General features: G+C 39.5%; 1 protein-coding gene across 1 annotated transcript; it reads right to left on the bottom strand.

Moving 5' to 3' along the window:
* Positions 1–3784: 3784 nt before the first annotated feature.
* Positions 3785–25064, bottom strand: LOC144533340 (adhesion G protein-coupled receptor F5-like). Its single transcript, XM_078274634.1, is given in 22 exon segments — positions 3785–3971; positions 4064–4114; positions 4672–4713; positions 4878–5741; positions 5743–6258; positions 6351–6515; positions 10541–10719; positions 10835–10954; positions 11136–11327; positions 13189–13407; positions 13561–13682; positions 15162–15220; positions 15320–15405; positions 15489–15938; positions 16069–16095; positions 16337–16501; positions 16614–16766; positions 17823–17996; positions 18092–18238; positions 18346–18397; positions 19977–20083; positions 24945–25064. Coding segments are annotated over 21 exon segments (3993 nt in total). The 5' UTR covers positions 20079–20083; positions 24945–25064; the 3' UTR covers positions 3785–3863.
* Between the last annotated feature and the right edge of the window lie 2245 nt (positions 25065–27309).

Raw genomic sequence — 27309 nt, forward strand, 5'->3', positions numbered from 1 at the left:
AGAAACACCATGTTGTGGTAAGATGAGACTAAAGGGAAAGCTTAGACAACATCAGGTCATTCATAGGTCGCAGGTCAGGGGACGAGAATATTCGGCCAGTCTCTGATAACCAAACCTGTTCATGTACAATTATGTTTGTCTCTCTGAAGGAGTGTAGACAGCTGCATGATAAGGGAATGTTTTGTCTCAGGACCTTCTCCTTTTGGAGGTCAGTAGGCCAGCCACATTTTAGTCTACCTCCCAGAGACAGAGAGAGAGAGAGAGAGAGATAGGCTGAACTAGGCTTTAGCGTCGGCGGCTGCAATATATTTAGCCCCCATCACCCTCTGTGTCTTTCCGTTTCCTGGGAACTACCATCTCCCAGGATCTCAAGTGGGAGCTGAACATCAGCTCCCTCGTCAAGAAAGCACAACAGAGGATGTACTTCCTGCGGCAGCTGAAGAAATTCAACCTGCCAAAGACAATGATGGTGCACTTCTACACAGCCATCACTGAGTCCATCCTCACATCCTCCATCACCATCTGGTACGCTGCTGCCACTGCCAAGGACAAGGGCAGACCGCAGCGTGTCATTCGGTCTGCAGAGAAGGTGATTGGCTGCAATCTGCCGCCGCTCCAGGACCTGTACGCCACCAGGACTCTGAAGCGAGCTGGAAAGATTGTGGCCGATCCCTCCCACCCCGGCCACAAACTCTTTGAGTCATTCCCCTCTGGCAGGAGGCTGAGGTCCATCAGGACCAAAACCTCACGTCACAAGGACAGTTTTTTCCCATCCGCCACTAGCTTTATCAACAAGGCCCGGAACCCACCCTGACTCTCTCAGGAACACATTGTGGTTAAACTGTACTGTCTGCCTAATTGTCTCCTCATTAAATGCTCCTGTATAATTCATCAAAGCCAAATCAAATGTTTTATGGTCACAATTCATCTCGTAGCTGGTTGGCTTGGTTATACAGCCTTAAAACACTTTATAGAAGCATTAATCAATCAATGGAGATTTTGAATGGGGAAAAATCAGTTTCAAAAAAGCCATTCAAAAACTGTTTAGCTCTATAAAGACCTTACAGATACATAAATGTGTTTTTTTAAACTGTTTTGGGAAATACTAGTTTGCTTTCTTGACGGTAAGATTGATGCCATTCTCCAGGCCATGTGGAGACCCAGACTGGGAGTGTAGGGAACATTACAGTGGCTCATCATACGGTTTCATCACAATAACAACATTTTGTGGCTATATTAGTGCAGCTGGAGATTATGTTCCACATTGTAAACCCAGTAGCACTGTTGGGAAGCAGTAGAATATCAGTAACAGTATGCAAATCACTCAACAGCCACAAAGGACAAAGAACACAAAAATAACCACAGGCTCAATAGGACTGCTACAGTCTACTGTGTTCTTCCTGACCCAGTTTGCTAAACAGTGCTTTGTTTGAGAGGGTAGACAAATAATGAATATGCATATTTATATTTAGATAAAGGTGTCAAGCTGTGCTGTGGTTAAGCTCATACACATGTTTATTTTATTTTGTAGAACGTTGTTATGTTATGAATGTGTGTGTTGCCACTTTGCCACTTTCCCAGTGGTGTAGTCTAATGTATCGTAGTGGGTATACTGTACTGTGTGTGTGTGTGTATATATATATATATATATATATATATATATATATATATATATATATATATATATATATATATATATTGAGTAGTTTTGTTGTGTATTTTGTATTTTTCAAGTAGTTTTTAAAATCGGTATTTTAAAATGTACTTGATTACGTTTTGAGTGAAGAATTGTATTTCGCTACATTACAAATCCCATCCGTTACTGAGTAAAAAAAAAGACTAACGAAACCGAAAGGAAGAAAAAAAATCACGCCCAGAACAACTACACCAGACCTGGGCATTCTTCTTTTTTTGTGCGAACGTATGAAGCTTATTCTTCTCTGGTTACAAGTCGCAATTAAAAAGAAGTAGAAGAACAACTGCAATGTGTCGGACCCATGGATGTGTCGGCGAGCCGCGAACTGAGCGGGAGACGTTAACATGGACGTGAATGAGCTGTTATCCCTCAAAAATGTCAGCTCATGGGAAAGAAAGAAAGGTCGATACAGAGTGCCGAGTTTTTAACCAAACATGGACTTCTAAGTATTCATTTACTGACGTCAAAGGTAAAGCCGTGTGCTTAGTTTGCAGAGAACAGATCGCTGTGTTAAAAGGATTATAATTTGAATCGCCACTACAATACAAACACCACCAGAGAAATACAACAACTGATGCAAAGCGGGCACGGACATCTGAAGCTTTGCCAGTTAAGCTGCAAAAGCAACAAGGCATCCAGGGATGCAGCAGTCAAGACCAGCTTTGTGATATCCCACAAAATCGTCAAAAATAGTAAGCCATTGTCTGAAGGGTGTTTATTAAAAGTGTTTGGTGGACTCTGCTGCACTAATATGCCCAGAGAAAAAAGAGACGTTTGAGAATGTGCCGCCTGACATAAAATTAATATTGAGCAGAATTGAGTTTAGCCTATTGGTCCGGCCCTCCACCCCAGTCCCTGTTTCTCATGTGGCCCCTACGGAAAATGAATTGCCCACCCCTGCTGTAGGACAACATATGTAGGAGACTGGCTAAATTAATTCACATACATCTAATTAGCTCATACGGGCTACTTTGGTGTGTAGAAGTTAGCTGCTAGTTTAGGCTGTGAACATTAGGGTCTAACCCATTTATGGAGTCAAAACATGTGATTTGGCCTTGATTTGCATTATAACTGTTGTTTATGTTTGTGAAGAAAAGAAGGATGACCCTCAGAACTAACAATGTATGGTACTTTCTCTTTCAATTGATTGTTTGAAAACGTTTTATGGGATGGTCTGAACTAAAATTGCACATTATACTTTTCTAAGGGTCTTAAATGTCATGTGTGACATGTGTTATGTTGTTATTACATGTGTATACATTTGTATAGATTTTTCTTTAATTAAAAACAAAATAGTTTTGGATTTATGACCCCTTGTCCTATTTTCACTACATGGGAGAGATTCCCCCCCCCCCGCCCCGTTTTACAGTTTTTTTTAAATGTAACTAAGTAACTTTTACTTAAAGTACATTTTAAATGAACTACTTATTACTTTTACTTGAGTACTTTTTCAGATAGGTAATTTCACTTGTACTTGAGTAATATTTCATCAAAGTATTGGTACTTTTACTTGAGTACAATATTTTAGTACTTTTCCACCTCTGATAATTTGGGAATATTCATGCATTATACTAGCCTAGAAATGTAGACGCACCCTAGCGGCAGTAAATGTAATTTGCAGCCAGGGTCAGTCTAGCAACTCTCCGTTGGCTTGCGAGCTGGAAAAACCAAATTCTGGTCAGGCCAATCACATCGTGTATAGAGTCGGTGGGCGGTCTTAACATAAGGACGGCAGAGTTGTGACAGTTCCCTGCTACTTGAAAACAAAGAAGATGGCTGCTGCTGCTGCTGCTAGCGAACAGCGGTCTTTCGTATCGGCTTTGGCCGCGACTCTGGAAGATTTGGAGTTAAGCACTGAAGTCATTCTTAAAAAAGGAAGATGTGTTCGGATTTTTGCCGACCGGATACGGCAAAAGTTTAATCTACCTATCAACTAGCGTTGCTCTGGTTGGCTATGAGTGCAGAGGGAATTTGAAAGACAACCGTTTATCCCGCCCCTCGGAGCTTGAGCCAACATCTTGATGTGGGTCTGGCTTGTCAGGCTAGCATTATACCGAGATGGTGGAAAATTTCGTAGCAATCCATAGTTGAGATATTCTGACCGACTGACCAACTGACATTGGCCGCTAGCATAGTTAATAAAACCGCTACACTAGTGCTAAGAAATTTAGCTTGTGATCTTTTGTTTCTTTCTTATCTTAATTGTTGCTTTACCTCTTGCTCTTCTCCAGTTCCGGAAAAAATCCAGTCTACTTGAAATTCCATTGCTGGTGCTCTAAAATGAGAATAAAAGCAAAAACATGAATCACCACCATTTTCTTAACTGCTAACAAAAAGAAGAGACATGGCTAAGAAAGTTATTCTTACCCTGGTCCCGGTTCTGGAACTTTGTGACTTTATTGTTATTTCTGATCGCACCTTAAAGTAAATTTTTCAAACATTAGTTTCAATGAAAACATGTTTTTAAAGGGTCAACAACTGAAAATTGCTGTGCAGGGTTTTGTGTCTGATAAGCCTTCAAACACATGGATATATAATTCAAACTGGACTTTCTGAATCACATGTCACTGTCCCGCTAGTACCTGTAGCAAGACATCCACACTAGCATGTTTTTAAAATGCACCCTAACCCTAACAACAGATACTGACTGGTTTTTGGACCCCCACCCCCAGACCCCCCAGACCCCTCACAATACAGTAAAACTGCACATTTTAGAGTGGCCTTTTATTGTGGCCAGCCTAAGGCACACCTGTGCAATAATCATGCTGTCTAATCAGCATTTTGATATGCCACACCTGTGAGGTGGATGGATTATCTCGGCAAAGGAGAAGTTCTCACTAACACAGACTTAGACAGATTTGTGAACAATATTTGAGAGAAATAGGCCTTTTGTGTACATAGATCATTGAGTTCAGCTCATGAAAAATGGGGTCAAAAACAAGTGTTGCGTTTATAATTTTGTTCAGTGTACATACCTTTTTGTCCAGCAGCGTTCCAAACACCAGTATGAAGAAACCCTTTAAAGAAAGAAACACAGAGTAGCATCAACTAAGAGAGCTTCATTGCCAAAAGGCAAACTCACTAATCACAATCCATAGAATCATTTCACCACAGTATACTATATATTACTGATCAGTATTATTAACTATTTAATAGTGAAATAGACAAACTCTATTTGTACCTGCAGTGAATTAAAAAATGCAAATGCAATTTGGATTCCTTGATCTTCTGGATTGGTCATGGTTCCGACTCCCAGACCCCAAGTTAATCCAAAGAATGGTGTGAGGACAGCCAAAGTCCTGGCAATGACAACCAGAACATGCCTTTCAGCTGATTGTACAGCGTCTCCCACTGACCTTCTCCTCAACATTTTGAATATCACCACCAACAGGATCACGAGGTTTATCCCCACTATGACCAGCGCAGGGATCACAAAGGCCAGTAAAGCTTTGGATTGGTACCAGTTGAGCCAGCAAACTCCAGTTTGGATGTATGTTTTGTTGGGTGCAGTTACAGCAATAGTTATGATCACGATGACGAGAGGAGCCCCGTAGCCCAGAGTGAATCCAAAAGCCAACATAAATGTTTTGGACAATCCCCCGTCAAAGACACTGACTGTGCGGTAGAGTAACAGCAGACCTGAGGCTAACATCCAGAAAAACAGGGCCAGGTAGAAAAAATGGATAAAAAATGTAGCTGCATTGCAAGCTGGTAGGTTTGTCTCTTCATCATCTGAGATAGCTGCCCCAATAATAAACCAAATGTCTGCAATCAGGAGAGACAGAGCGATGTTAACAATGGAAACATGACGCAAGTAAGATGTGTTGTTTCTCCTTATTTTCTTCCATATGACAGCTTCAATTATCAGGCATATGACCAAGGAAGCCATGGATATGGAAACTCCAACGTAGGTTATAAAATCCAATGCGAGGCTTTTAGGACTGTAGGGTGACATGAGGATAGAGAACGACGTAAGGTGGGTGCAGTTGCAGGTGACGGTTTTGTCTATGTTGCGTACCAACACACAGCCCTTGTTGTCCCATCCCCATATTGTCAAAGAGGCTGAAATTCCAGAAAACACACTTAGGGTTCCCCAGAGTATCGTTTTTGACAGCAAATGTGAATGAAACATTATTGACGCTTCCATTGGAATAAACAAGTACAACTCTCCCATTGATGACATTGACGCTTGAGTTGGTTATATCTCTTGGAGGGAGTACGTTATCCATTGAGGCAAATGATAGCACAGCGATGGACCTGTTTCCTCCATTAGAGTCAGGTATGACTACCCCCACAGAAGAATTCAAGAATGCAAAGTTAGCATCAAAATTGTCTGTGAGTATGGTTTTGTTCAACAGAATTGACGGTGTTTCAATGTTAAAAGATTCATTGGTAAGGCTTGTTGTTATAGTCTCAAGAGACTGCAATAGTTCTGAGCTGACGCCTTTAGCTGGGGGGTTGTTACTTGTTCCTGAGATGTTTTGGGCATTGTTGTTGTTTAGAGAGTCCCATGATCCTTTTGCTGCATCTGTGGTGAGGATACCTACAACTAAAAGGATATCCTAAATTGAGGAAGGAAAGAATATATTAGTTCATGTGTAATGCAGTGTATATTGTTAAGGACGTGTAAACCTCTGCAAAATAATTCACATACCGTCATTAAAGTTTCAGTTATTGGGATACTCAAGTTGGCTATATTCTTGAGTATTTCAACAGTGGCATTAATGTTTGCAGGAGATGTAACCACGGCCTGATTGAAGGTAGTAGTGATGTTGCTGAGTATTTTCAAGAATGCTGGCAGTGAATTGCTATTCAAATTCTGTGAGATTTAAAAGAACAAAAGAAAAAAAAAGTGTTAGCATTACAATTAGTATCTCAAGGATCAAATTAAAATAACTGTGTGAATTTGTATCCACTTATAGCATATTTGAAATGATTCTGAGAGGATGAGTATTTTTTGGAGAAAAATCCAAGCTGTTAAAACTTCATTCAACGTACATTCTTCCACGTGTAAACTTTCTAAATGCAAGGTCAAACTCCAGGTACGGGCGCATGTAGGTTTGACCAAATTTGTTTTGTTGACAATTGACAGGAGCGCAGTCCTGGTGCAGTGTGACACAATGTGAATCACCTCCGAGGTAGTCTTGCTTTGACAGACCTTCCTCCACAGAGCTGCGGAGGAGGGTCTGGCTAGTCCACACAGCATTCCGGGATGGGAGAAAAAACGTGCTCTGGTTTATTGGCATTTCTTTAAACCAATCACAATCATCATGGGTGGCGCTAAGCGCCGCACAAAGCCACTGTGCCGCCTCAAAATAGCCTTGGGAAGGACCTTGTTTTGGTGGAACGTGTACATTCAAAGCTTGTTTTAGTTTCGCAACAGAAAACTCAGATTGGACAGCTAGCTGTCTAGATTTACCCTGCAGAGATCTGAGGAGCAGTTACCATAGTCCTCAGAAATCCACCGGAGTTTAAAATTCCAACAAAAAGAAAGAGAAAGGTAACGGACATCCGGCCGAAAAGGACATACGGCGGAATTTCCGGCGCCAACGGAGCAATCCTGGAAGTGGAACGTAGTGGATATAGACTAGCCCCGAAGTGAATCAGTTAGTGAATCGTTTAAGCGCCTGTCATCCCCTTTATAAGCATCAGAATAATTGGAACAGGAAAAATGTAAAGGTATCTTAAAGAAAAAGAACCTACATAGACCTCCATAACCGGCACAGAGGAGTCCCAAAACACAAATATACATTACCCAAATTATTAATATTAGAGATGCCACCCCCCACCCCTCAAAATCAAATCCTTTCTTCTCTGTACTCTATAGCATTTTGTTCATCTCTGCTGCTAGTGTTGCAGCGCTGAGTGTGTGATTGGAAAAAAATGGTTTGGGTGCACCAGTGCGAGGTACTCTGAGTTCTGACATAAAATGCATGGCTTGACTAAGATCTAAACTTTGAGCAATGTTCAGTTAGCAGTTAGCTTCTCATTTTTAAGCTGTTACCCCCTGGAATGCCTTAAAGGTCCAGTGTGTAACGTATTTACTTTTTCATTATCAAAATCTGTGTTGCCCGTTCACAAACTTGCAAAACTTTGAATTCGCATGAACTGGGGTAGACGCTCCATATTCATGCACCATGTTGAAATACGTTAGCCGGTAAGGGACATACAGGACACACTGCTCCGCCTTTTGCATTTTCGCTGTCACATGATAAACTCACAGGTGCTGCTAATGCTGCTAATGGGTATCGTAGCTTCCCGGCCCCGGCAAGTTTGAAGAAGGAAACATGGAGTATTCAAAATCCAAATTTCAGGAACAGGAGTCTTCTTCTTCGCCCAGAAAAAGAAAAAGCATATTGAAAAGGGCCGGCTTTTTGAAGCGTGAAGGCTACCGTAGCTGTAATACATACTTTGAACTGCGTGGTGCGAGTGAGTTGATTGATATATGATCTCAACGCTAGATGGGAGAAATTCCCACACATAGGACCTTTAAAGGCAGTGATTGAATCGGACCAAAAAAGGTGCCTGTACTCTAATTCAGCAGTTGCATGACATGATCATCGCATGTGTCTTGGATATATTTAATACGTATGTCTTGGTAATATATCACTTAAAATGTGTTTTTGTATGTATTTAATTTTTATTAGCCACTAGGATGTGGGAAATTGCATTATTATTATTATTATTATTATAGTTTTATTTGATTACTGACTGTGGTGTGCTACAATTTACCAGAAGAACTAGATTTGCAACCTTTTTAAATGTAAATGACCACCCAAATTAAGACTACAAAATATAGGCTCTAACACTCTAATGAAATGTTCAGGTGTGATAAGGTTGTGTGTAAAGCTCCTTTTGTAAGAAAACATATACCCGATTAAGGTGACAGTGGATAGACAGGAAGGTGGGCAAGAGATGGGTGATGACACGCAGTAAAGGGCCGCAGGTTGGATTCGAACCCTGGCCGCTGCAAAGGACTAACCACTATTTTCCACTGGATGCGTCTGCGCAGCGGAACCATACTGCAGCGATAAGTGACAAGTGTGACATCACTGCTGGTTGTGGTTACAGGTGCACACAGTGAGTGCTCTAGGTCTGGACAGAGGTGAAACAGGTTTGACACAGGAAAAGCATGCTTTTCAACTTAGTGTATCATTGTATTTCCTTGTTGTAGTATTGTCTTTCCCTTCCTGCTCATAGCTGACTCAGGTTCTTGTGAATCCAGTGAAATGTTAATGCCCAAGACCATTAGGCCTGAGGTCCCCCCCGACCCTAACAGCTACAGATCCAAAATGATGTTTAGATTAAAAAACCAAAACCAAAAACATATCTAGTGATTTTCTTTCATTTAATGTTCCAGCCAGATCACTAAGGTCCTTCACCGCATGTGTCGCGCCCGCTCCGCTAAATATATGCCCCAGGTCTATTTTCATGCGAGCTGCGGGCCATTCAGACAGCCGGGAAAGAAGTGAAACAGCGAGAGCATCCAGTCAATTGACCAAAAGACCCCGTCCGTCCGTCCGTCCGTCCGTATTGGACGATGAGAGATTCATCTTGAAAAAAACAAAAACATAATAGTACACCAAAGATCTTTTTTTAAGGACAACACCAGAAAAGAGAAGGCATGGAGTTTAATTGTAGGAGTGCTTGGAGTGGAAGGTAGATACTAATTAATAATAATAATTAATAAACACGCGATCGTTCTGTAAAGTCGGGCATGAAAGGCGCTCCACTTTTGAGACGCTCCCGGTGCGGTGTGGCGCGTGGCAGAATGCAGCACAGATGCCCAGTGGAGAATCGGACTAAGCCTGCATGGGTTGCACACTCTTACTGGGTGAGCTGGAGGTCGCCCCGCTGTGTTAGCTAGATGTCTGACAAATCATGTAACTACTTTGTAGTAAAAATCCCAGCTGTTATAAACCTGTAAAATGAATTGTGCCTAAAATGGCCCCAATAACCAGTTTAAGAGGAACACTCTTGCTTTGGCTGACCTCCAGTGGTTCTCACCCTACTGCAGTGATAAGTGACATCACTGCTGGTTGTGGTTACAGGTGCACACAGTGAGTGCTCTAGGTCTGGACAGAGGTGAAACAGGTTTGACACGCTTTTCAACTGTGTGTATCATTGTATTTTCTTGTGAGAAGGTCTTTCCCTTCCTGCCCATAGCTGACTCGGGTTCTTGTGAAAATGTTAACAGAAATTGCAATTGCATTCAAGCACAAGGAGATCATTAAGTTTAAAAAAAGAAATTGAGTGTTTAATATAAAAGATAGCTCTGAATTAGTCATTAAATACATTTCTGTACTTGAAATTACAAAATGTAACCATCATTTTTCTCATGCTAGTATACCCAGATAAAAGTATCAAACCACCTGTTGAAAGGCACCAGAATACAGGAAATTATATTTTACTCTGTTCAGAATTTCCCCCCAGACCTCCTCTTGAATTGTCCCACACACTTTTTCAATGCGTCCTAATTACGAAATAATTCATAATTTCTGCTTTTTTTTTTTTTTACTTTAAAAAAATCACTGTGAATTCGGTGTGACGCGCAATTTTGACCAATCACCGCAACTTTACCGCAAATTTGACCAATAACCGGAGTTTTCCATGACTTCAACCAATCACAGCAGTCCCACGTGCCAGACTTTGCATCAGTATGTGACGCTGAGAGCCACTGACCATTATTCTACCATTGCCGAGACCAACATTCTCAAAAAAAAAGAAAGGGGGGAACTACAGCAAGGTATGACGGAGGCCCCATGCCTGAGTTTGGATGGAGCCCCCAAATCACAATCCGCCCCTGTTGATGCAGTGTCAGGAACAACTTGAGAAGTAGGTTACCTGAGACTGCTGAAGCAGCTGTTGAAGCGGTTGTAGGATGCAGTTGTCTGTCTGTATTTGCCATGTACCATTATTCAAACAAACTGCTGTCCTGGTTCCAACCGTATCATTTGGGCAGGAACCTTTAGCCTGCTCCCTTTCATTTCCAACACCAAATTCATCATTTTCACATAAAGAGACTAGAGAGAAAGAAAAAGGGTTTGACCGCAGTCATTTTAAGTACTATTTTTACAGGAGAAATGATCTTGACCTGAATTATATTCAATGCCCTGTAATGTCTGGATCAATACTTACCGCCTATGATGAAAGACAGTGTTATACTTTTAGTAAAGTTTTGTGTTGAAGTTGTCACTTGACAATTGAAATGATGCTCTGTACATGATGTGATGTTTGCAGTATAGTTGATACTTGGGCCTAAAACAACAAAAAACAACAAATCAACTTGGATAAAGACAACCAACATTCACTTGTTAAAAAAAAAAAATATACATCTTTGTACACATTATCTCAAATAGTTGTCTGAGAACTAGATTAATATGCAAATAATTCTCAATAGCTGATTTCCTTTTTGGTGTTCTATTTGTTTCAGGTTTACCTGCTGTGATGCCTTGAAACTCAACCTGATAGGGGGGGCAGGGGCTGACAGAGCATGTCAGGTTCACTGTCTTTGCACATCTAATCCTTTGTGCGGTTGGTGTCATTTGGATCACAGGTGTTGGTTGTAGATTGAATGTTCTACTCTGTATGAAAGTTATGTTGTTGTTTTTTAGCGTACATTCATAATCTCCTGAAATGAAAGGTGATCATCAATTACAGACATGTAATCAATGTGAAGCTAGTGTTAAAAAAATTTTTTAAAAAAAAATACATGGGATGATAGCATCAGGGAAAAGAGGGGCAAAAAAACCTAAATAAGCATTTATGTAGCAGATAGAGATTTGAATATAGTCTACAATTTCCAAATATGTTGTGCTGTAAGTTTTGATATAGGATACTTCCATTAATAGTCCAACTGAAATAAATTGGGGTTTTCTTTCGTTTTACTGCCACAGCAAACATATCTGCACCGTAAATCCTGTGTCTTGTGTTCTTCTTGGGGAAATAAAAAGGTAGAAAATTCAATTTTTTCAGTTTTTAGCTTCATGATAGGGAAAGTCTCCTTCTTATCTAACTCATAAACATGTACACTTGTCTTCTGCTCTACTTTAGCTTCATCCAATGAGCGAAAACACAAACATGCAGTGGGGAAAAGTGAACGGCCAACATCAGTTTGCAATTAGCTGCTCAGCTGCAGCACGTTAAAAAGCACATCCCTGACTGCAAATGTCCCTTTGGTCTGTGTAGAGCACATGATAATTACTGTTCTAATGAAAAAAAATACAAGAAGGGGATTCTGAATTCAAATATATGGCAACATAACAGCCAACTATTACTGGCCGTGTCTATTAATGGCTGTTCCTCATTATTCAGAATGGAACGTTGACAGACTCAGGCTGCATATTAAGGATTCTGTCAGTAGGAAAATATTTTCTATTTCTCTTTTCTAATTTCAGTTAAAGGTAAAACAGACTAATGCGAAAACAAATAGTTAATTCTTTGGTATATGAAACAAGTTTAGCTCTATACTTCACTTTAGCTGTGTGGAGTCAACCCATGTCTACATTATTATTATATTATTTTTTTTAACATTTTTGGTCAAACTACTAAACCATGGGGCGACCTTTGCAGTGGCCTGGGTTTTAATCCAAGCTGCTAAACTTTTATTTGTGCCTCTCTCCCCCCTTTCCTGTATATCTACCACTGTCTATATAATAATATAAAATACAAAAATTCCCAAAAATAATCGAACACAAAAAAAACGACTTAACCATGACCAGATACATTGCTGAATCAAGCTAAACAATGGACACTGTCCTCCCCTGAAAAATGCCACCGTACGTTGTTTGTTCAACACATATGATGGTTTATAGTGGTGGCATCCTCTAGTGGCCGTAGTAATTATGACGGGAGCAAAGCAGGAAGTAAGGAGACTTAAGGAGTAAAGGCCTTTTTATAGTTGTGCGTCGAATCGACGGGCGGAGGGTCCGGCGTAGACGCAAACCCCTCTGCGTCTGCGCCGGACCCTACGCCGTAGCCTGACGTGCACCTCTCGAATAATGTAACTACATGTCGCGGCGACGCACGTCGCTCGGCCGTGGCTTGGTAGCGTTCTCACCTGCCCAAACGAACCGTACCAGCGGGGCAAACAAACTCTAGTTCGATTCAACCTAACTAAACAAGGCAGGTGTGAAAGCGCCCATAGTGAGAGAAACAAAGTGTCTCCCCTGTGCTTTCTGACCACGGTGGGAAATCTGTAGCAGGAAAAGTTAACCCTCTCCTTGATTTCATGTTGTTTATGGAGAAGGAGAACCAGGAAATGAGTAGGGGGAAATGCAAAGAGCGACCAATTCCTTAAACGGAGGTAGGTTGGGGTGGTGGATAGGTCAAACATACAAATCCAATCACGTTATGCAATCACGCTGGTGTAGAGCGCAAAGAGGAAAGTCCTACACAGCACTAGCATTGTAAATTTGTATGATTTGGAAATGCCAATTGAGACTAAAATAAAAATAATGTATTGACTGCACCATTCTGGATCTAATTCTTACCAATGTCAGTGCTAAAAGCTTTTAACACAGTTAGCGTTGCCGTCACATCCTGTAGTGCTAACTTGTGTAGATCATCTGCAGGTATTGCTATGCCGTTCAGTGTCCACTCTGCAGTCCAACTGCTACTTAAATTGAGATTTGCTGGTGGTGGGCCACATGTTATAGTTACTTTCCCCCCAAAAAATACTTGAAGTGGGTCAAACTGTAATAATTCTTTGCCTTTAAGAAAACAGACACACAGGTCAGACAGTTACTACACAACTATCTACAGTACACAAAATGATCAGCTATTACTCATATGAAAGACAATGCTTATGTGAAAATCATAGCATATGTTTCTCTCAAAAATGTTAAAAAAAAAAGTTGTCTTACTTGTGTATAGCATTGAGTATTTCTTTGCCAGCTCTCTAAATATCCCTACATTCACAGGGACTATAACAGTTTCGTTAACAGAACTTGCTATTATAGTATAGTCACCGATGGTGCTTCCGCTCCTGTAATGCAGAATAGAATCAATCACAAGCAGGAAAAAGCAAATGAAAAAAGTAAGTATTATTTACAGTTCACTTCAGTCACTTTTGAAAACAAGATAGCTTTTGTTAATGCGTTTGCTGTACTTGTTAGAGAATATTAACTTTTTTGGATCAATGAAACAAATTGACTGAAGTAAGTAACCGAACAATACTAGGCCAATGTGAACATTTTTATATGGTGTCACATTTGACTTTTGGCATATTTAACTTAGCTGCTCTTAATGGTATAATGACAGCTCAGCCAAAGTCAGTTGAGATGAGACAAAATACACGGCAGCTTTTTGTAAACTGTATCAACACTGTGATAAATCCAGAAAGAGTCTAGAGCCATACTAGTCTCACATTGCCAGACCTATCTCCACAGCGCTGTAGAGTAAGGTCTGGCTACATTCTACGATAAGAGAAAAGAAACGCTCTGGGTTGCTTGCATTTCTTTAAATCAATCACAGTTGTTTTGGGCGGTGCTAAGCTCCGGACGCAGCGATAGTGACTCTGCAAAATAGTCTCAGGATAGAACTTGTTTTGGATGAACATTTGCATTCTGCAAAAGAAAACGCCACATACAATATTAAATGAACGTAACTGTTTACACAACACAGTAATGTGAGCTATTTAAATTAGCTGGATACATGGTTAAACGTAATTTGCTCTTACCAGTGATCGCTGTGTGTACATCTTAGCAATCCCCACCAATCGGTTCCAAAATGTCCCAGTTAGATAGTTAATGCCGTAAACACATTCTTTGTCATTCTTTACAATAATTCCCCGAAAGAACCAAGCAAACTTGCCTTATTGCATGATCCAAATTTTTTTCAAAACTTGCCATTTTTAGCGTGTGGCTTGCTAGCTCGACATTTTTGGAAAACGGCAAGACAAAGAGAGGGTAAGGTAAGGAGCAAAGCCTGACATCCGTTTTTTGAGCCACGTGCCTGACGTCAAGCTTACTCATAAAAATGCACTTCCAATGATCCAGACTAGAGCCATGCTTATGGCTCTGAGAGGCTGCACAGTAGTGCCTTGAGCTAAGTACATCCACATGCTAAGTTATTCACCAAAGTTATTCGAATCATCCTCTGCGTACAACGCACAATCTATGCACAAATTGTCAGGACATTTCACTAAAACCGAAAAATGTCAACATGCTGGCGGTGCTAGAGGTAAAGTCAGGAGATCACTAGTCTCACCACAAATGGCAATTTTTAGCAAATCAATCTAACAGTTAAGATATGTGAGACCGACATTGCTATCCCTAGAGCCATGCTAGTATGTGATATCAAAATAATGTAAAGAACTCTGATTTCCAATTTAGCAAACCCCTTGAAATAGCATACTAAGGTATCAAGACGTATTTGCTTTCATTGTATGTACATGTTAAATACAAATACCCTGGTACTGTGCTAATATAGTATGTAATGAACCTGAAACCAAAAATTGACTTACCGGAACTTTAGTTTTACTTCTTTAATATTTGGGATGTAATTAGCAGTTCCAGTTATAATCTGTTTGAGACAATGACTTGCTTGTTATAGGTTTAACAATCAAACCAGGATCAAATATCACATACAGTTATTGTATCAACATGATACTGTCAGACTTACAGCGTTTTTAGAGTCTTTGTAAATGGAGCTGTTTGGATCATTGTATGAATCACTGAAAGGTATGTCCATGGTAAAGAAGCTGCTTACTACAACAGAAACAGTTGTTATCACAAAGAAGCTATTTCATGAGAAACATGCTTTACTGTATTATCTACATTATATGTCGTACCCTCTGCTGTTGTGTTTGATGTTGTCATTTCTTGAGTTGGTGTTGCCATTAGTTTTGTTGTGTTTGGTTTTGTTATTGGGGTTGATGGTGTTGCCATGTGTGTTGTGTTGTTTGCTGTTGTTATCATAGAGGTTGGTGGCGTTGCCATCAATGTTGTGTTTGGTTTTGTTGTGTTTGGTTTTGTTGTGTTTGGTGTTGTTATTGGGGTTGTTGGTGTTGCCATGTGTGTTGTGTTGTTTACTGTTGTTATCATAGAGGTTATTGGCGTTGCCATCAGTGTTGTGTTTGGTTTTGTTGTGTTTGGTGTTGTTATTGGGGTTGTTGGTGTTGCCATCAGTGTTGTGTTTGGTTTTGTTGTGTTTGGTGTTGTTATTTGGGTTGTTGGTGTTGCCTGTGTTGTGTTTGACGTCGTCATTTCTGGGGTTGTTGTGTTTGGTGTTGTTGATGTCACTGTAAAAACAAAATCTGCATCACTATCCATTTCGATGAATGCTTTCTTTTTTTGCAACATGTGTCTTCAACTACTACAGACTCTGTTGAACTTATCCATGCAAAACAAAGCAAAAAAATATACCCATACCAGTCGGGTTTGGACATTGAGTGACATCTGTAAAGCAACATTGGAAAATCAATTATTACACCACATTTTTCTGCTTAACCTCCAATTATAATCAACATCCGAACACTAAAGCGACTCAATTTTTAACAGATTGTTAAACACAACCCAAACCATGTTTATGTCAACCCATATAGGACAGTCAAGCAGATACAGCCGATAATAGTTTTGTTAACTTTTTTTGCAGATAGCATTGCTTTTTTTTCAACCGCTACAAAATAGCAAAGCTTACTTGTGATTGGTTCACAGAACTCTCCATCAGGAAGTCCATTAATGCACTCACAGGTTTGACTGGTAGCATTACTACACGCACCATAGCTGTTACACTTGTCACATGACCAAGCAAACTGCTTCTCACACTGACACTGCAGTCCTCCAGTGGAGTTTGGATAGCACTCTTTTAAAGAAAGAAATAAACACAAAACATTCAAGCCATGGTATATAAAACACTAAGGAGCAATAAATCAGACATACAAATTGGAAGGGGGAAAAGTAGCATAAGTTCTTACCTGTGGTGAAAGTTATGTTTTTTATATTTAAAGATCCAGTGACAAGGGGCAACGGTAAGACGGTCAGTCTTTGCCTGAATATATCAATGAAATTTGATGGCACACTGGAGACTGGGACGCGCAAATCCAGGACCAAATCAAAGTCCACTGGGTCTATGAAGGGGGAGAACATGACAACATCCATCACATTCTATTGTAGGTGCTGTCTTCACTTTTTATTTTAATAATCCTTCTAAACCTTCTCACTGCCTCCTCACTGCCACACTGCACCTTTGGATCTAAGCCTGTTATTCTCTAGATGTAACAACATCATCGGAATGAAACATGGACCCAGCAGAGTTAGAGGATTATTAGTCTCGCATTGCCAGACCTTCCTCCACAGCACTGCATTGACTTTGCATTGAATTAATGCATTCTGACAACATTATGGTAAGGATCCTTACAGAGATAGACCGTTTTGTTAAAGCGTAAGATCCTTTTTTAAGATCCTCTTTAGGTTTAGCGCTAGCGACTTCAGAGCTGTTTCTGGTTAAACAGAAAGGTCTCAAAGAGCTTTTTAAGGTCTATCCCTGAAGGGATCCTTTCCATAATGTTGTCAGACACTTAGAATAATAATCAATAATAATCACTTTTGTGAAGGTAGACAATTGCCCTATTAGCTTACATCGTAGCTTATTTCTCGCTTAATACTGGGCCAATTTCAAATATTGTTGTTCCCATCAGTCACTTGGACACAAAAACATAACATAATAGGGTCCAGGTTGAAACAACTAAAGTTACCCTTTAACTTGAGTATTCCAAGTCTTTACTTTGGAGATTCTTTTCAGAATGTTGTGTTTCTTATTATCAGATCGTACACCAATGTACTATATGTACATAGTAGTACTAATGCGTTGATGTGGAAGCGTTTTATTGTTGTATGTCCAGCTACAGTACAACAAGTGATAAATATTCAAAAAACTGATCATGTGTTTTATATGTAATGAATTTGAAAGTAACTATAGCTGTAGAATGAATGCAGTGGAGTAAAAAAAAGTTTTTTGCAGTAGAAGTATAAAGTATGATAAAATAACACTCAAGTGCCTTTTGAATTTTACACAATCAACATGTTTTTTTTTCTTCCATATGATACATCTCAGTGTGTAATTAAATTCTACTGAGTGAGCAAACATATCTTGTGGTTGTGCTGCACACACAACTCAGGCCTACCTGTTTGACTGGTGTTTAGCTGACAGTAGTGGCCATCAGGTGGAAGGGAATTAATGCATCCACAGGTGTCACCAATGATGGCATCACAGGCGTTTAGGGCAATGCAGGTGTTATACGACCAAGCATAGTTCGCCTCACATCTGCACTGGATTGCAGACATATTTGGGGAACACACTGTGAAGAAACAGCAGCACTCAACATCAAGGTTTAATGACATGTTTTACAAAATCAAATTAACAATAGGACAACCAAATGCAAGGCGTAAATACCTGTTGTGACTTTGATGCTGGTAATTACAGAAGTGTTGTTGATCAGGTTGATCCCAGAAGGAAGTTCACTCAAAACCTTTTTGAGAAGTGCCAGGTCAGAGATATTGATAACAACGTCAAGTACGTAATCAGTGTAACTCAAGGGAGCTGGGAAGACATGAAACAGACATAATCAAATATAGAATTGATACTTCAGTGATATGAAAATATCCAAGAGTGAAAAATGCTGTTGATACTAACAAAATGAGACTCACCCTGTCTTTTTTCTCTGGCATGAATGTCTGATGCTTTTGTACCCATCAATTCCTGGAAAAATACATGTCCATCTGATCAGTTAAATTGTACTTTTGTTTGTCTATATAAATTAAAAACTGTAACTAAATACTGATTATACACTATATTAACTAAAGTTATACAACAATGAGATATCTCCTATTGTCACTGTCGGGCAAAACCTTTGTTTTTTTCATTTATTGTCATTTTACAGGCTGTTCTCATGAACCATTCGTACACATAGCTACAAAAAGTAATGCACTGTAATTCGTATGTATTCCGCGTATTTGACTGCGGATGTTTAAGAGCGCGAAGCGTCGCGTATGATGTTGGGGTGGTGCGGTGGGTGATAAAACTCAGGAATGTTTAAGCGGGGAGAAGAGTTTGTGTCCCAATAAAAAACACAAGACTTTCACCCAGGATATGCGTGTTTGTGTCCCAGGAGTACTACAAACCACAATCTTTTTTTCTAATGCTAACTAGTCGTTTTGGATCCTGGACGTAACTGACGTCATCGCATGACGGTAAGTTTTTGTTGGCTAAATTTAACTGCATCGGCCTCTGAAACGACTGACTCCTCACTGTGACCGGTACCTGGCTTACAGTGACTTCTTCTTAGTAAAATGTAACTGTAAAGTTCACTTAACTTGATAACTGAATGAAGTCTGTCCTCTGACACCCCCCCCCCACACACACACACACACACACACCTGACTTAACCAACTACACTCACCACTGTACCTACTGTATAGTTATTTATTCTGTATTACCATAGCCATAGTCATATCCTGTTCATAGCTTGTACACACCTGTAGTAATATACATATATATATATATATCATTCCTACCTTGCACTCTGTATATACTGTAACATATGTTATTCAATCACTGCTTAAATCACTTCTGGTTAGACGCTAACTACATTTCGTTGCTATGTACCTGTGACATGTGCAATGACAATAAAGTTGAATCTATTTATTTAATTTATCTAATCTAACTTAACTCTCATGTTACCGTTCGTCACATGACCAGGCAGCGGTGGCCCAATTTCGTAGGATATCATACCAACTGTTGTGCATATCTACTTGAAGTCTTCGTACGATATCATACGAACCCGTTCGTGACAATGCGTTGCCTTTTAATTCCTTTTTATGAATCAATCTGTGGGTTTTACAAATATTTGATGCAGTGATGAGATGATTTCATCTGACTGTCTGAGGTAAATAGCTAAATATAATGTTTTCAAATTAGCCTTTTTTTCGTCATTTCCTGTTGGACTTACAAGGTTTTCGCCCAACAGTGACGATATGTTTAACGATGTAGTCACATCACACCAATAGCAGTATCTCATGGAATAGCAACACAAACTTGACTGTTACTTTAATAATTCTTATTCTTGGGCGCCTGGGTAGCTCACCTGGTAGAGCACGTGCCCATGTACAGAGGCTCAGTCCTCGACGCAGTGGCCACAGGTCCGGTTCCGACCTGTGGCCCTTTGCTGCATATCATTCCCCCTCTCTCTCCCCTTTCATATCTAAGCTGTCCTATCCAATAAAGGCCTAAAATGCCAAAAAAAATAAATTTATCTTTATAAAATAATTCTTATTCTTACCTCAAAGAATAGATTCAGAGAATCTCTGTATCTGTGATCCTCCACACTGTAGTATATAACCAGAAGAACAACCAGGTATCTTACCGCCTTTTGTAACGCCATCCCAACTAGAGAGAGAATACAAGCAACACAGTAATTTCTCATTATAATGGATCAGAAGACATGTATACATGTATTCCTTGTACTATAGACAGATCTGATGATAGCGTAGATGCTTGAAAGTACAAGGTGTTATGTGAGATTGCTGGTACACAAGCTTTCTTCAAAATGCTACCAGGAAGTGAAAGATCTTAAAAAATGTAGAACCTTCCTGAGAACTAAAACTCGTGGTTGTTGGAAGGCATGCTACTATCTGGAATTTCAGAACTCAGAGCGTGTACAGTTCAGTTGTTCCGCTTATCAGCTTACAAACAAAAACTTATCTCAAATCAAATGGTTGAGATTTTCAACCTAATTAGCTTGTTGACTTGTTTGGATCCAATTCAAACCTCTAAGGCGGTTGATTTAACTTCACATGTCTTTGAACATGCATTATTTATACTATTTCAATGATGACCAACAGGCCAATACGCTCAATAATTCTAAATAATAATGATCAGTATTTCTGATATACTTTTCTCGCATATTAAATGAAAATGCGGGGATCATTTACGTAAGGTCCAATCATGCATCGTCATATAAGGAAGAACCTCTCTCCAAGTGATTATACAGCCTCTTAGGAATTAAGTTCATAGCAAGGTTATAATAGTTTTGAACTTTTAGATGGTTTTCATTTTATTTTAGTTTTGACTTTTCGGTTTTATTTTATTTTAGTTTTAGTTAGTTTTCAGAGTGTAAGTTTCAGTTTTTCAGAAAGGTTTAGTTTTACTTTTTATATATTTAGTTTTTGTTAGTTTTTGTTATGTTCTCAGAAGTATGTAGCTACATATACAAAATACATTGTTGAAGAATGGCAATGATGTTTAATCTTTGCACTACTTTAGTGTGAAGTACTCTACTTAAGTACAATTAGAGGTACTTGTACTTTACTTGAGTCATTTCTTTTCATGCCACGTTCTACTTCTACTCCGCTACATTTCAGAGAGGAATATTGTACTTTTTACTCCACTACATTCATCTGACAATTTTAGTTACTAGTTACTTTACAAATTAAGATATATGCACACAAAACACATGTAGTTAATAAAATACGATGTTTTATTATAAATTAAAATGCCCAACAATATATATGCCTACAAATTCAGCTGAAATGATTACCTGATTAAACACTTAGTTGATTGACAGAACTGTTTAGATTTTTCTGCATTTAGTACTTTTACTTTTTAATGCAGGACTTTTACTTGTAGCAGAGTATTTTTACAGTGTGGTATTAGTACTTATACATAATTAAAGGATCTGAATACTTCTTCCACCACGGCACAGCATCCTCTCATGTCAAGTCCGTGGTTCAATGTCACGAGAGGTGATGGAAATTCATGGCGTCTCCTTATTTCAGTAGTGACATATTAAAGCTAAAAATCTAAAAGTGAAATGATTCATTTTTATGAACATTTTTTAACATGGCAATACAGTTTCGGTTTAGTTTTCCTTGAAAGTTTTAGTTTTAGTTTAGTTTCAGTTTACTAAAAATATTCATCACTGCTTATTTTTGTTTCAGTTTACTTGAATAACCCTGGAACTTCATAGGCAACTATTTATGTCCAGTATTAAAACTTGTTTTTGGGGACACGTAATGTCACTTACTGAACATGCAAGCAAAAAATATTCAGGGGGGTTTCTAGGTACCTACACAATTTGCTCAAGGAAACAGAGGTGTGGTTAAGGTATGGTAACGTTAAGGTGACGAGACCATCTTGAAAATGGTGATTATCAAAATGACGGGGATTGGATTCCGGATCTCCTGTTCACCAAGATTTAAGATTTAACCCTCAGACCTTTTGATAATTTTCGTTCATTTTAATCCTATGGATCAGTTCTACAGGATGACATTAAGAGATAGATGGACCAAAACATTCTGCAGTTAAATGCCAAAACATATAAAATATTAACCACTGCTCCTACTCTATATGTCAAAACAGTTCATATCTACTTGGTTTCCTCATCTACCCATGTAATGTCAGTTTGCAAGAGCGTAGGGTTCTGGTTTAGTCACAACTTGTTTAGTCATGGTTCCTCTTGCCTCATGATGATACAGCGGCCGTAATCAATACTTTCTCTCTCCCCTTCCCTGTCTTCACTGTCCTGTCATTGAAGGCCTCAAATGCCCCAAAAATAATCTTAAAATAAAAGCATTTCAATACTGTCTGGCCCACTGTGATTCTCATTTTCCAGTGTGGCCCTTAAGGCTAATTTATCCGCGGAGGCTCCACGCAGAGCTTTCGCCGTAGCCTACGTAAGTGGCCTGAAGTTTATACTTGTGCGCTGGTGTGTGTTTATTGATCTCTTTAAGAGAACAGCAGGGCCAGCGTGTGTGTGTGTGTGTGTGTGTGTGTGTGTGTGTGTGTGCGGGGGGAGTGTGTGGTAGAGCAAGAGAGAGTGGCAGTGATTAGCTTCGGTAGCGACTCTAGAGTCATTGTGGGAGAAACAAAGTGTCTCCCCTGTGCTTTCTGACCATGGTGGGAAATATGTAGCAGGAAAGGTTAACCCTCTCTTTGATTTCATGTTGTTTATGGAGAAGGAGAACCGGGAAATGAGTAGGGGGAAATGCAACGCTACCAAGCCGCGGCCGAGTCGCATGCGTCGCCACGACGTGTAGTTTTTTAGGGTGCACGTCAGGCTATGACGTAGGGTCCTGCGTAGGGTTGGTATCTCTACGTACCTACGTATATACCTACGTACGTACCCACGGCGTCGCTTTAACGCAAAAGCATAAATCAGCCTTTAGTGAAACTGAGTTTGACACTCCTGACCTATAGCAACCGTGGGCATGATAAAAGTATAGACCTAAAAATGTACAAAGACAATTGAAACGTCAAAAGGAACTTGCAGTTTTTGGTTCCTCCTGCAGGTTGTGTAGCTTTTAATATTGCTCTTAGCCTCCTACGAGTGGGTAGCAGTCGAAACATAGAGTTTATTTAACGTTCTTTTGAGAGATGGGGCTCTGAAGTGTTTAAACCAGACTACAGTTCACGATGTCTTCGGTCATCAGAACACTGCCCTGTAACTAACTATCCTTCAGCTATCCCAAAACTTTTGCAATCACGACTCCTAATTCTTTTAAGATTTACCTGTTTAGTTGTCCTAACACTATCTGTTGACCCCTCATAATTTGTGTGCATCCTATGTTCTTGTCTATTTCAAAAGAACATACAAATCATTCTATTTATTTTATTACTATTTGATATTTGACTTATTACTATTTATGTTTTATTACATGTCTTCCTATCAGGGTTATTATAGTTAACTAATACCAAAATAAGCAGTGAAGAATATTTTTTTAGTTAAAGTCTAATATATGTATATATATATATATATATATATATATATATATATATATATATATATATATATATATATATATATATAATATTATATATCAGGTTCATAATTGTATTTAGAGGTTGTACCAGAATAGGTTTACATGGTTTTAACCATATTTTTTGTTGTACTGCACGTTGCTGCAGCTCCTCTTTTCACCCTGTGTGTTGATCTCTCTGTTTTAGCTACAGAGTGAGGCATCTCACTTCTGTTCCATCTTTGTTGGGAGTCGCACATGCACGGTACCTAGTTAAGTTAACCAGCCAGTCAGAAGCAGAGTATGAGGGCGTGCCACGCTAGCAGCTAGGCGAGCATTATAACGTGTGTTACAAAGTGACCCACGTTTGTCTCTGAAGTAAAGGCTGGACTACAATAGAGCTGTTTGGAGCAGTTGGTGAACAGTGTTTTCTGTTGGAGATGGTAAGTCCCTTTGGGGTGGACTTTGGGCTTTTTCACTTTGTAAACCTATAACGTGCACAAAAAAGATATATAACACAATAAAGGTAAGGGAAGCACTTTGAGTAAAATTAAATAAAAACTAAAACCAGGTTAAAAAACTGATTAAAATAAAAAATAATTTCAGTTTTAGATTTTTAGCTATAACATATCACTTATGAAAAAAGGAGACTTTTAGACCATAGAAATTGAACAGACTTGACATGAGATGCCACTGTGATGTAATTACTTTACATCAGACACTAAAGCAGAGCAAAGATTAGACATTAAACATCATGGCTATTTTCCAAACATTTATTCTGTATATATAACTTTGCTTCCTATCGGCATTCCTGGTTTTGTTTATTAAACCCATTGTGAAATTGTATTGGATAGTGCCATACACATAAAGATTTTTTTTAACCAATGTCATTGTTTTTATTGTTTTAATTTATGAATTGAGTTAAGTTGAAGTTTGAAAAGCACAAATGTGAAATCCTAGTGAGTAATACATTGTTCAAGCTAGTCTTTGTTTCACTAGACTGATGCATGTCCAATGAAAGGGCTCTTCCAAAACATGACACATGGGGTTTTCCCATCATATTCTACATTTATTGGGCATTTAAAAGGATAATACAATTTGAGAGCATCTCGATATTGTAACAAAGATAAAACAAATGTCTGTTAGCATTCAGCAACTACAGCTCCCTGGAGATTTTGATACCACACTGATTGCTAAGTATCACAACATAATGACAAGAGGCAAACTGTGCTCAAGCTCCTCTTATAAAATCTACTCTAAGAGCATATCTGTAGTATTTTTTTAGTAAGAAAATATAAAAAAATCTTTCATTTGTTTGGTAAAAATGGGTTGTATGTAAAATAGCTTTTAGTTAAATATACTTTCACAGCAAGTAAAGACTATCCAAGCTACCTTAAATCTGTGCTTTTTCTGTCATATGTAGCTACAGTTTGCCTGAAAGCATAATTAGTTCTAACCACCTATACAGTATAAGATAAAAGTGAAGTTTTGAAATGGTAATTGTATTTGTTTACCTCTCGTTGTCTTCCAGCTCCCAAAAAGGGACTCCTGTCAGAAGTGAAAAATCATTTTAATGCATGACTCCAGGTACATAGACCACTAGTCATACATGCCAGCAGTCAACTTCCTGGAATACTTTGAGTCACACACTTGTCTGGCAAGTTAAGTGACTTAATCCATGGCACAAGGTTAGATACACTGGTTGATTGTGTAGTACAGTAAAGCACATATTTACATGTCACAGCATCCAAAAGGTGGCTGACAGGTGGTTGTAGTGGAGCAGGAAGGCATTTCAAATGATTAAATCCCATTTTTTGTCGTGATTGTGTTAAGCTAAAAATAATCTGTATTCAAATAAAGACAACATACGTAACGCTGTATGTTTTATTTCTTTTTTGAGACTGTTCTTCTCCCCGAAAACGCTCGCATTGGTCGTTTGTTAAAGCAGCAATTACAACTCATCTTTACATTTCTAGGGGCCGTTGTAATGATGACGGGCGCAAAGCAGCAGTGTTGTAGTCGAGACCACCTAAATCAAGACCAAGTCATCACCATGACCAGAGTGTATCAAGACCGAGACAAGACCAAGACTTTGAGAGGTTGAGACCAAGTCAAGACCAAGACCAAATTTGTGTTAGACAGCAAGAGATTCCTCTCCTGTCTCCTGCATTCACTTTCTTGGGAGTGTTTGTACAGTAACAAATTTCAAATTAGATATGAGTCAAGTTATTGGTTGCATATGCAAGTTTTAACACATAGGCCTAGATCAGACAATGCACAGGCAATGGGAGGTAAGCACAGGACAGAGAGGAGCAGGCAGCAGAGCAGATGCCAGCTGAGAGTGCAGCAGGTCAGAAGCACCAGAGTCTCGCATTGCCAGACCTTCCTCCACAGTGCTGCTGAGGAAGGTCTGGCGAGTCCACACAACATTCCGGGATGGGAGAAAAACTTGCTCTGGCTTATTGGCATTTCTTTAAACCAATCACATTTGTCTTAGCCGGCGCTAAGCACCGGACACAGGTATGGTGCATCTGCAAAATAGCCTCTGTGAGGAACTTGTGGTAGAACATGTGCACGTAGGGTGGTGAGCTCTGGAATTAAAATGGCTGTCGAGTGTAGTGTTAGAATTTTACTCAAAAAAAAAAAAAAGATAAATATAATGTCATTGTTGGTTCTAGCTCATGGGATGTTTCCCGAATTGACCAGAGTTTAGAATGCCAACACAAAGAAAGCGAAAGGTGGGGGACATCCGGTGGGACCTCTGGCATTAACGGAACAATACAGGGCGTTTTTTTTTTACACCTATAGTTCGTTTACTTTGGTCCGAATAGATGAGTTTGTAAACTTGGAGTGATTTCCCCTTGGTTCGGTTTCGTTTCACACCTGGAAAAATCCAAGCGTACCAAAATGCGTCATTACAAATCACGCAAGAACGTTCACTCCTCTTATTGGAAAGTAAATACAGGAAGAAGGTCCTGTTTGGACTAGTGCATATTTCTTGCATCTCCATGGTCAACCCATCTCATTTCATTTAAATAATCAGACATTGTTAGCGAGCAACGTTGCTACACCTACTCTGGTCACTGAGACTTCGCTCTGCTCTGACGCCGCCTGTCTCCAACTTTAGTGGCGGCTAGTTTGATCACAGAGATGCGAGTGACGGACGGCGAGCTTAACTGCTGTGTATTTCTGTCAGAGAAACACAGGAAGTTGCTACAATTTGCTGCTCTGCTGCATCGCAGAGTGCAAAGCACACCTGACCACAGGAGACATTTAGCTCAGACTTGCGGAGTATGTATAGTTGGTGCGGTTCGAGGTCAGATCATGTTCTCACCACAAATGAACTGCTCCAGAGTTCCATTGAAAGCGCACCGAGAGCACCTCATCAAGCAGGTGTCGGTACGCTTGTTTGGTCCGCATTTGGTGCGCACCCGAGTGCAATTGCCACATTCTCACCTGCCCAAACGAACCGCACAAGCGGGTCAAACAAACTTTAGTACGATTCAACCGAACTAAACAGGTGTGAAAGCGTCCTAAATGAAATGTCGTAGAGACAGCTTGAAAGAGGACCGGCGCAGAGAAGCAAACAAACATTCAACAAAGACGCTAGGAACAAACAACATTTGAGACTGACTGAAAATAGAATCTGCTGGCCATCTATTAGACGGAACGATTTAGAGAAGACAGTGAGTTCAACCTTGGGCTTTAGTATGGGTGAGCTGAGTAGTTGCAGCCCAGTCTCATGGCAGTTCGTGAAATGGTTACGTTATTGAATCTATTGATTTGTGAACAGGACACGATTATGTTGTTTTTTTCGTGTGGTGATTACAAATTTTAATTTAATGCATTTAAATGGGAAGCATATTTTGTGATCACAGC

The sequence above is a fragment of the Sander vitreus genome, chromosome 18 (assembly GCF_031162955.1).
Source record: "Sander vitreus isolate 19-12246 chromosome 18, sanVit1, whole genome shotgun sequence".
Classification (NCBI taxonomy): Eukaryota; Metazoa; Chordata; class Actinopteri; order Perciformes; family Percidae; genus Sander; species Sander vitreus.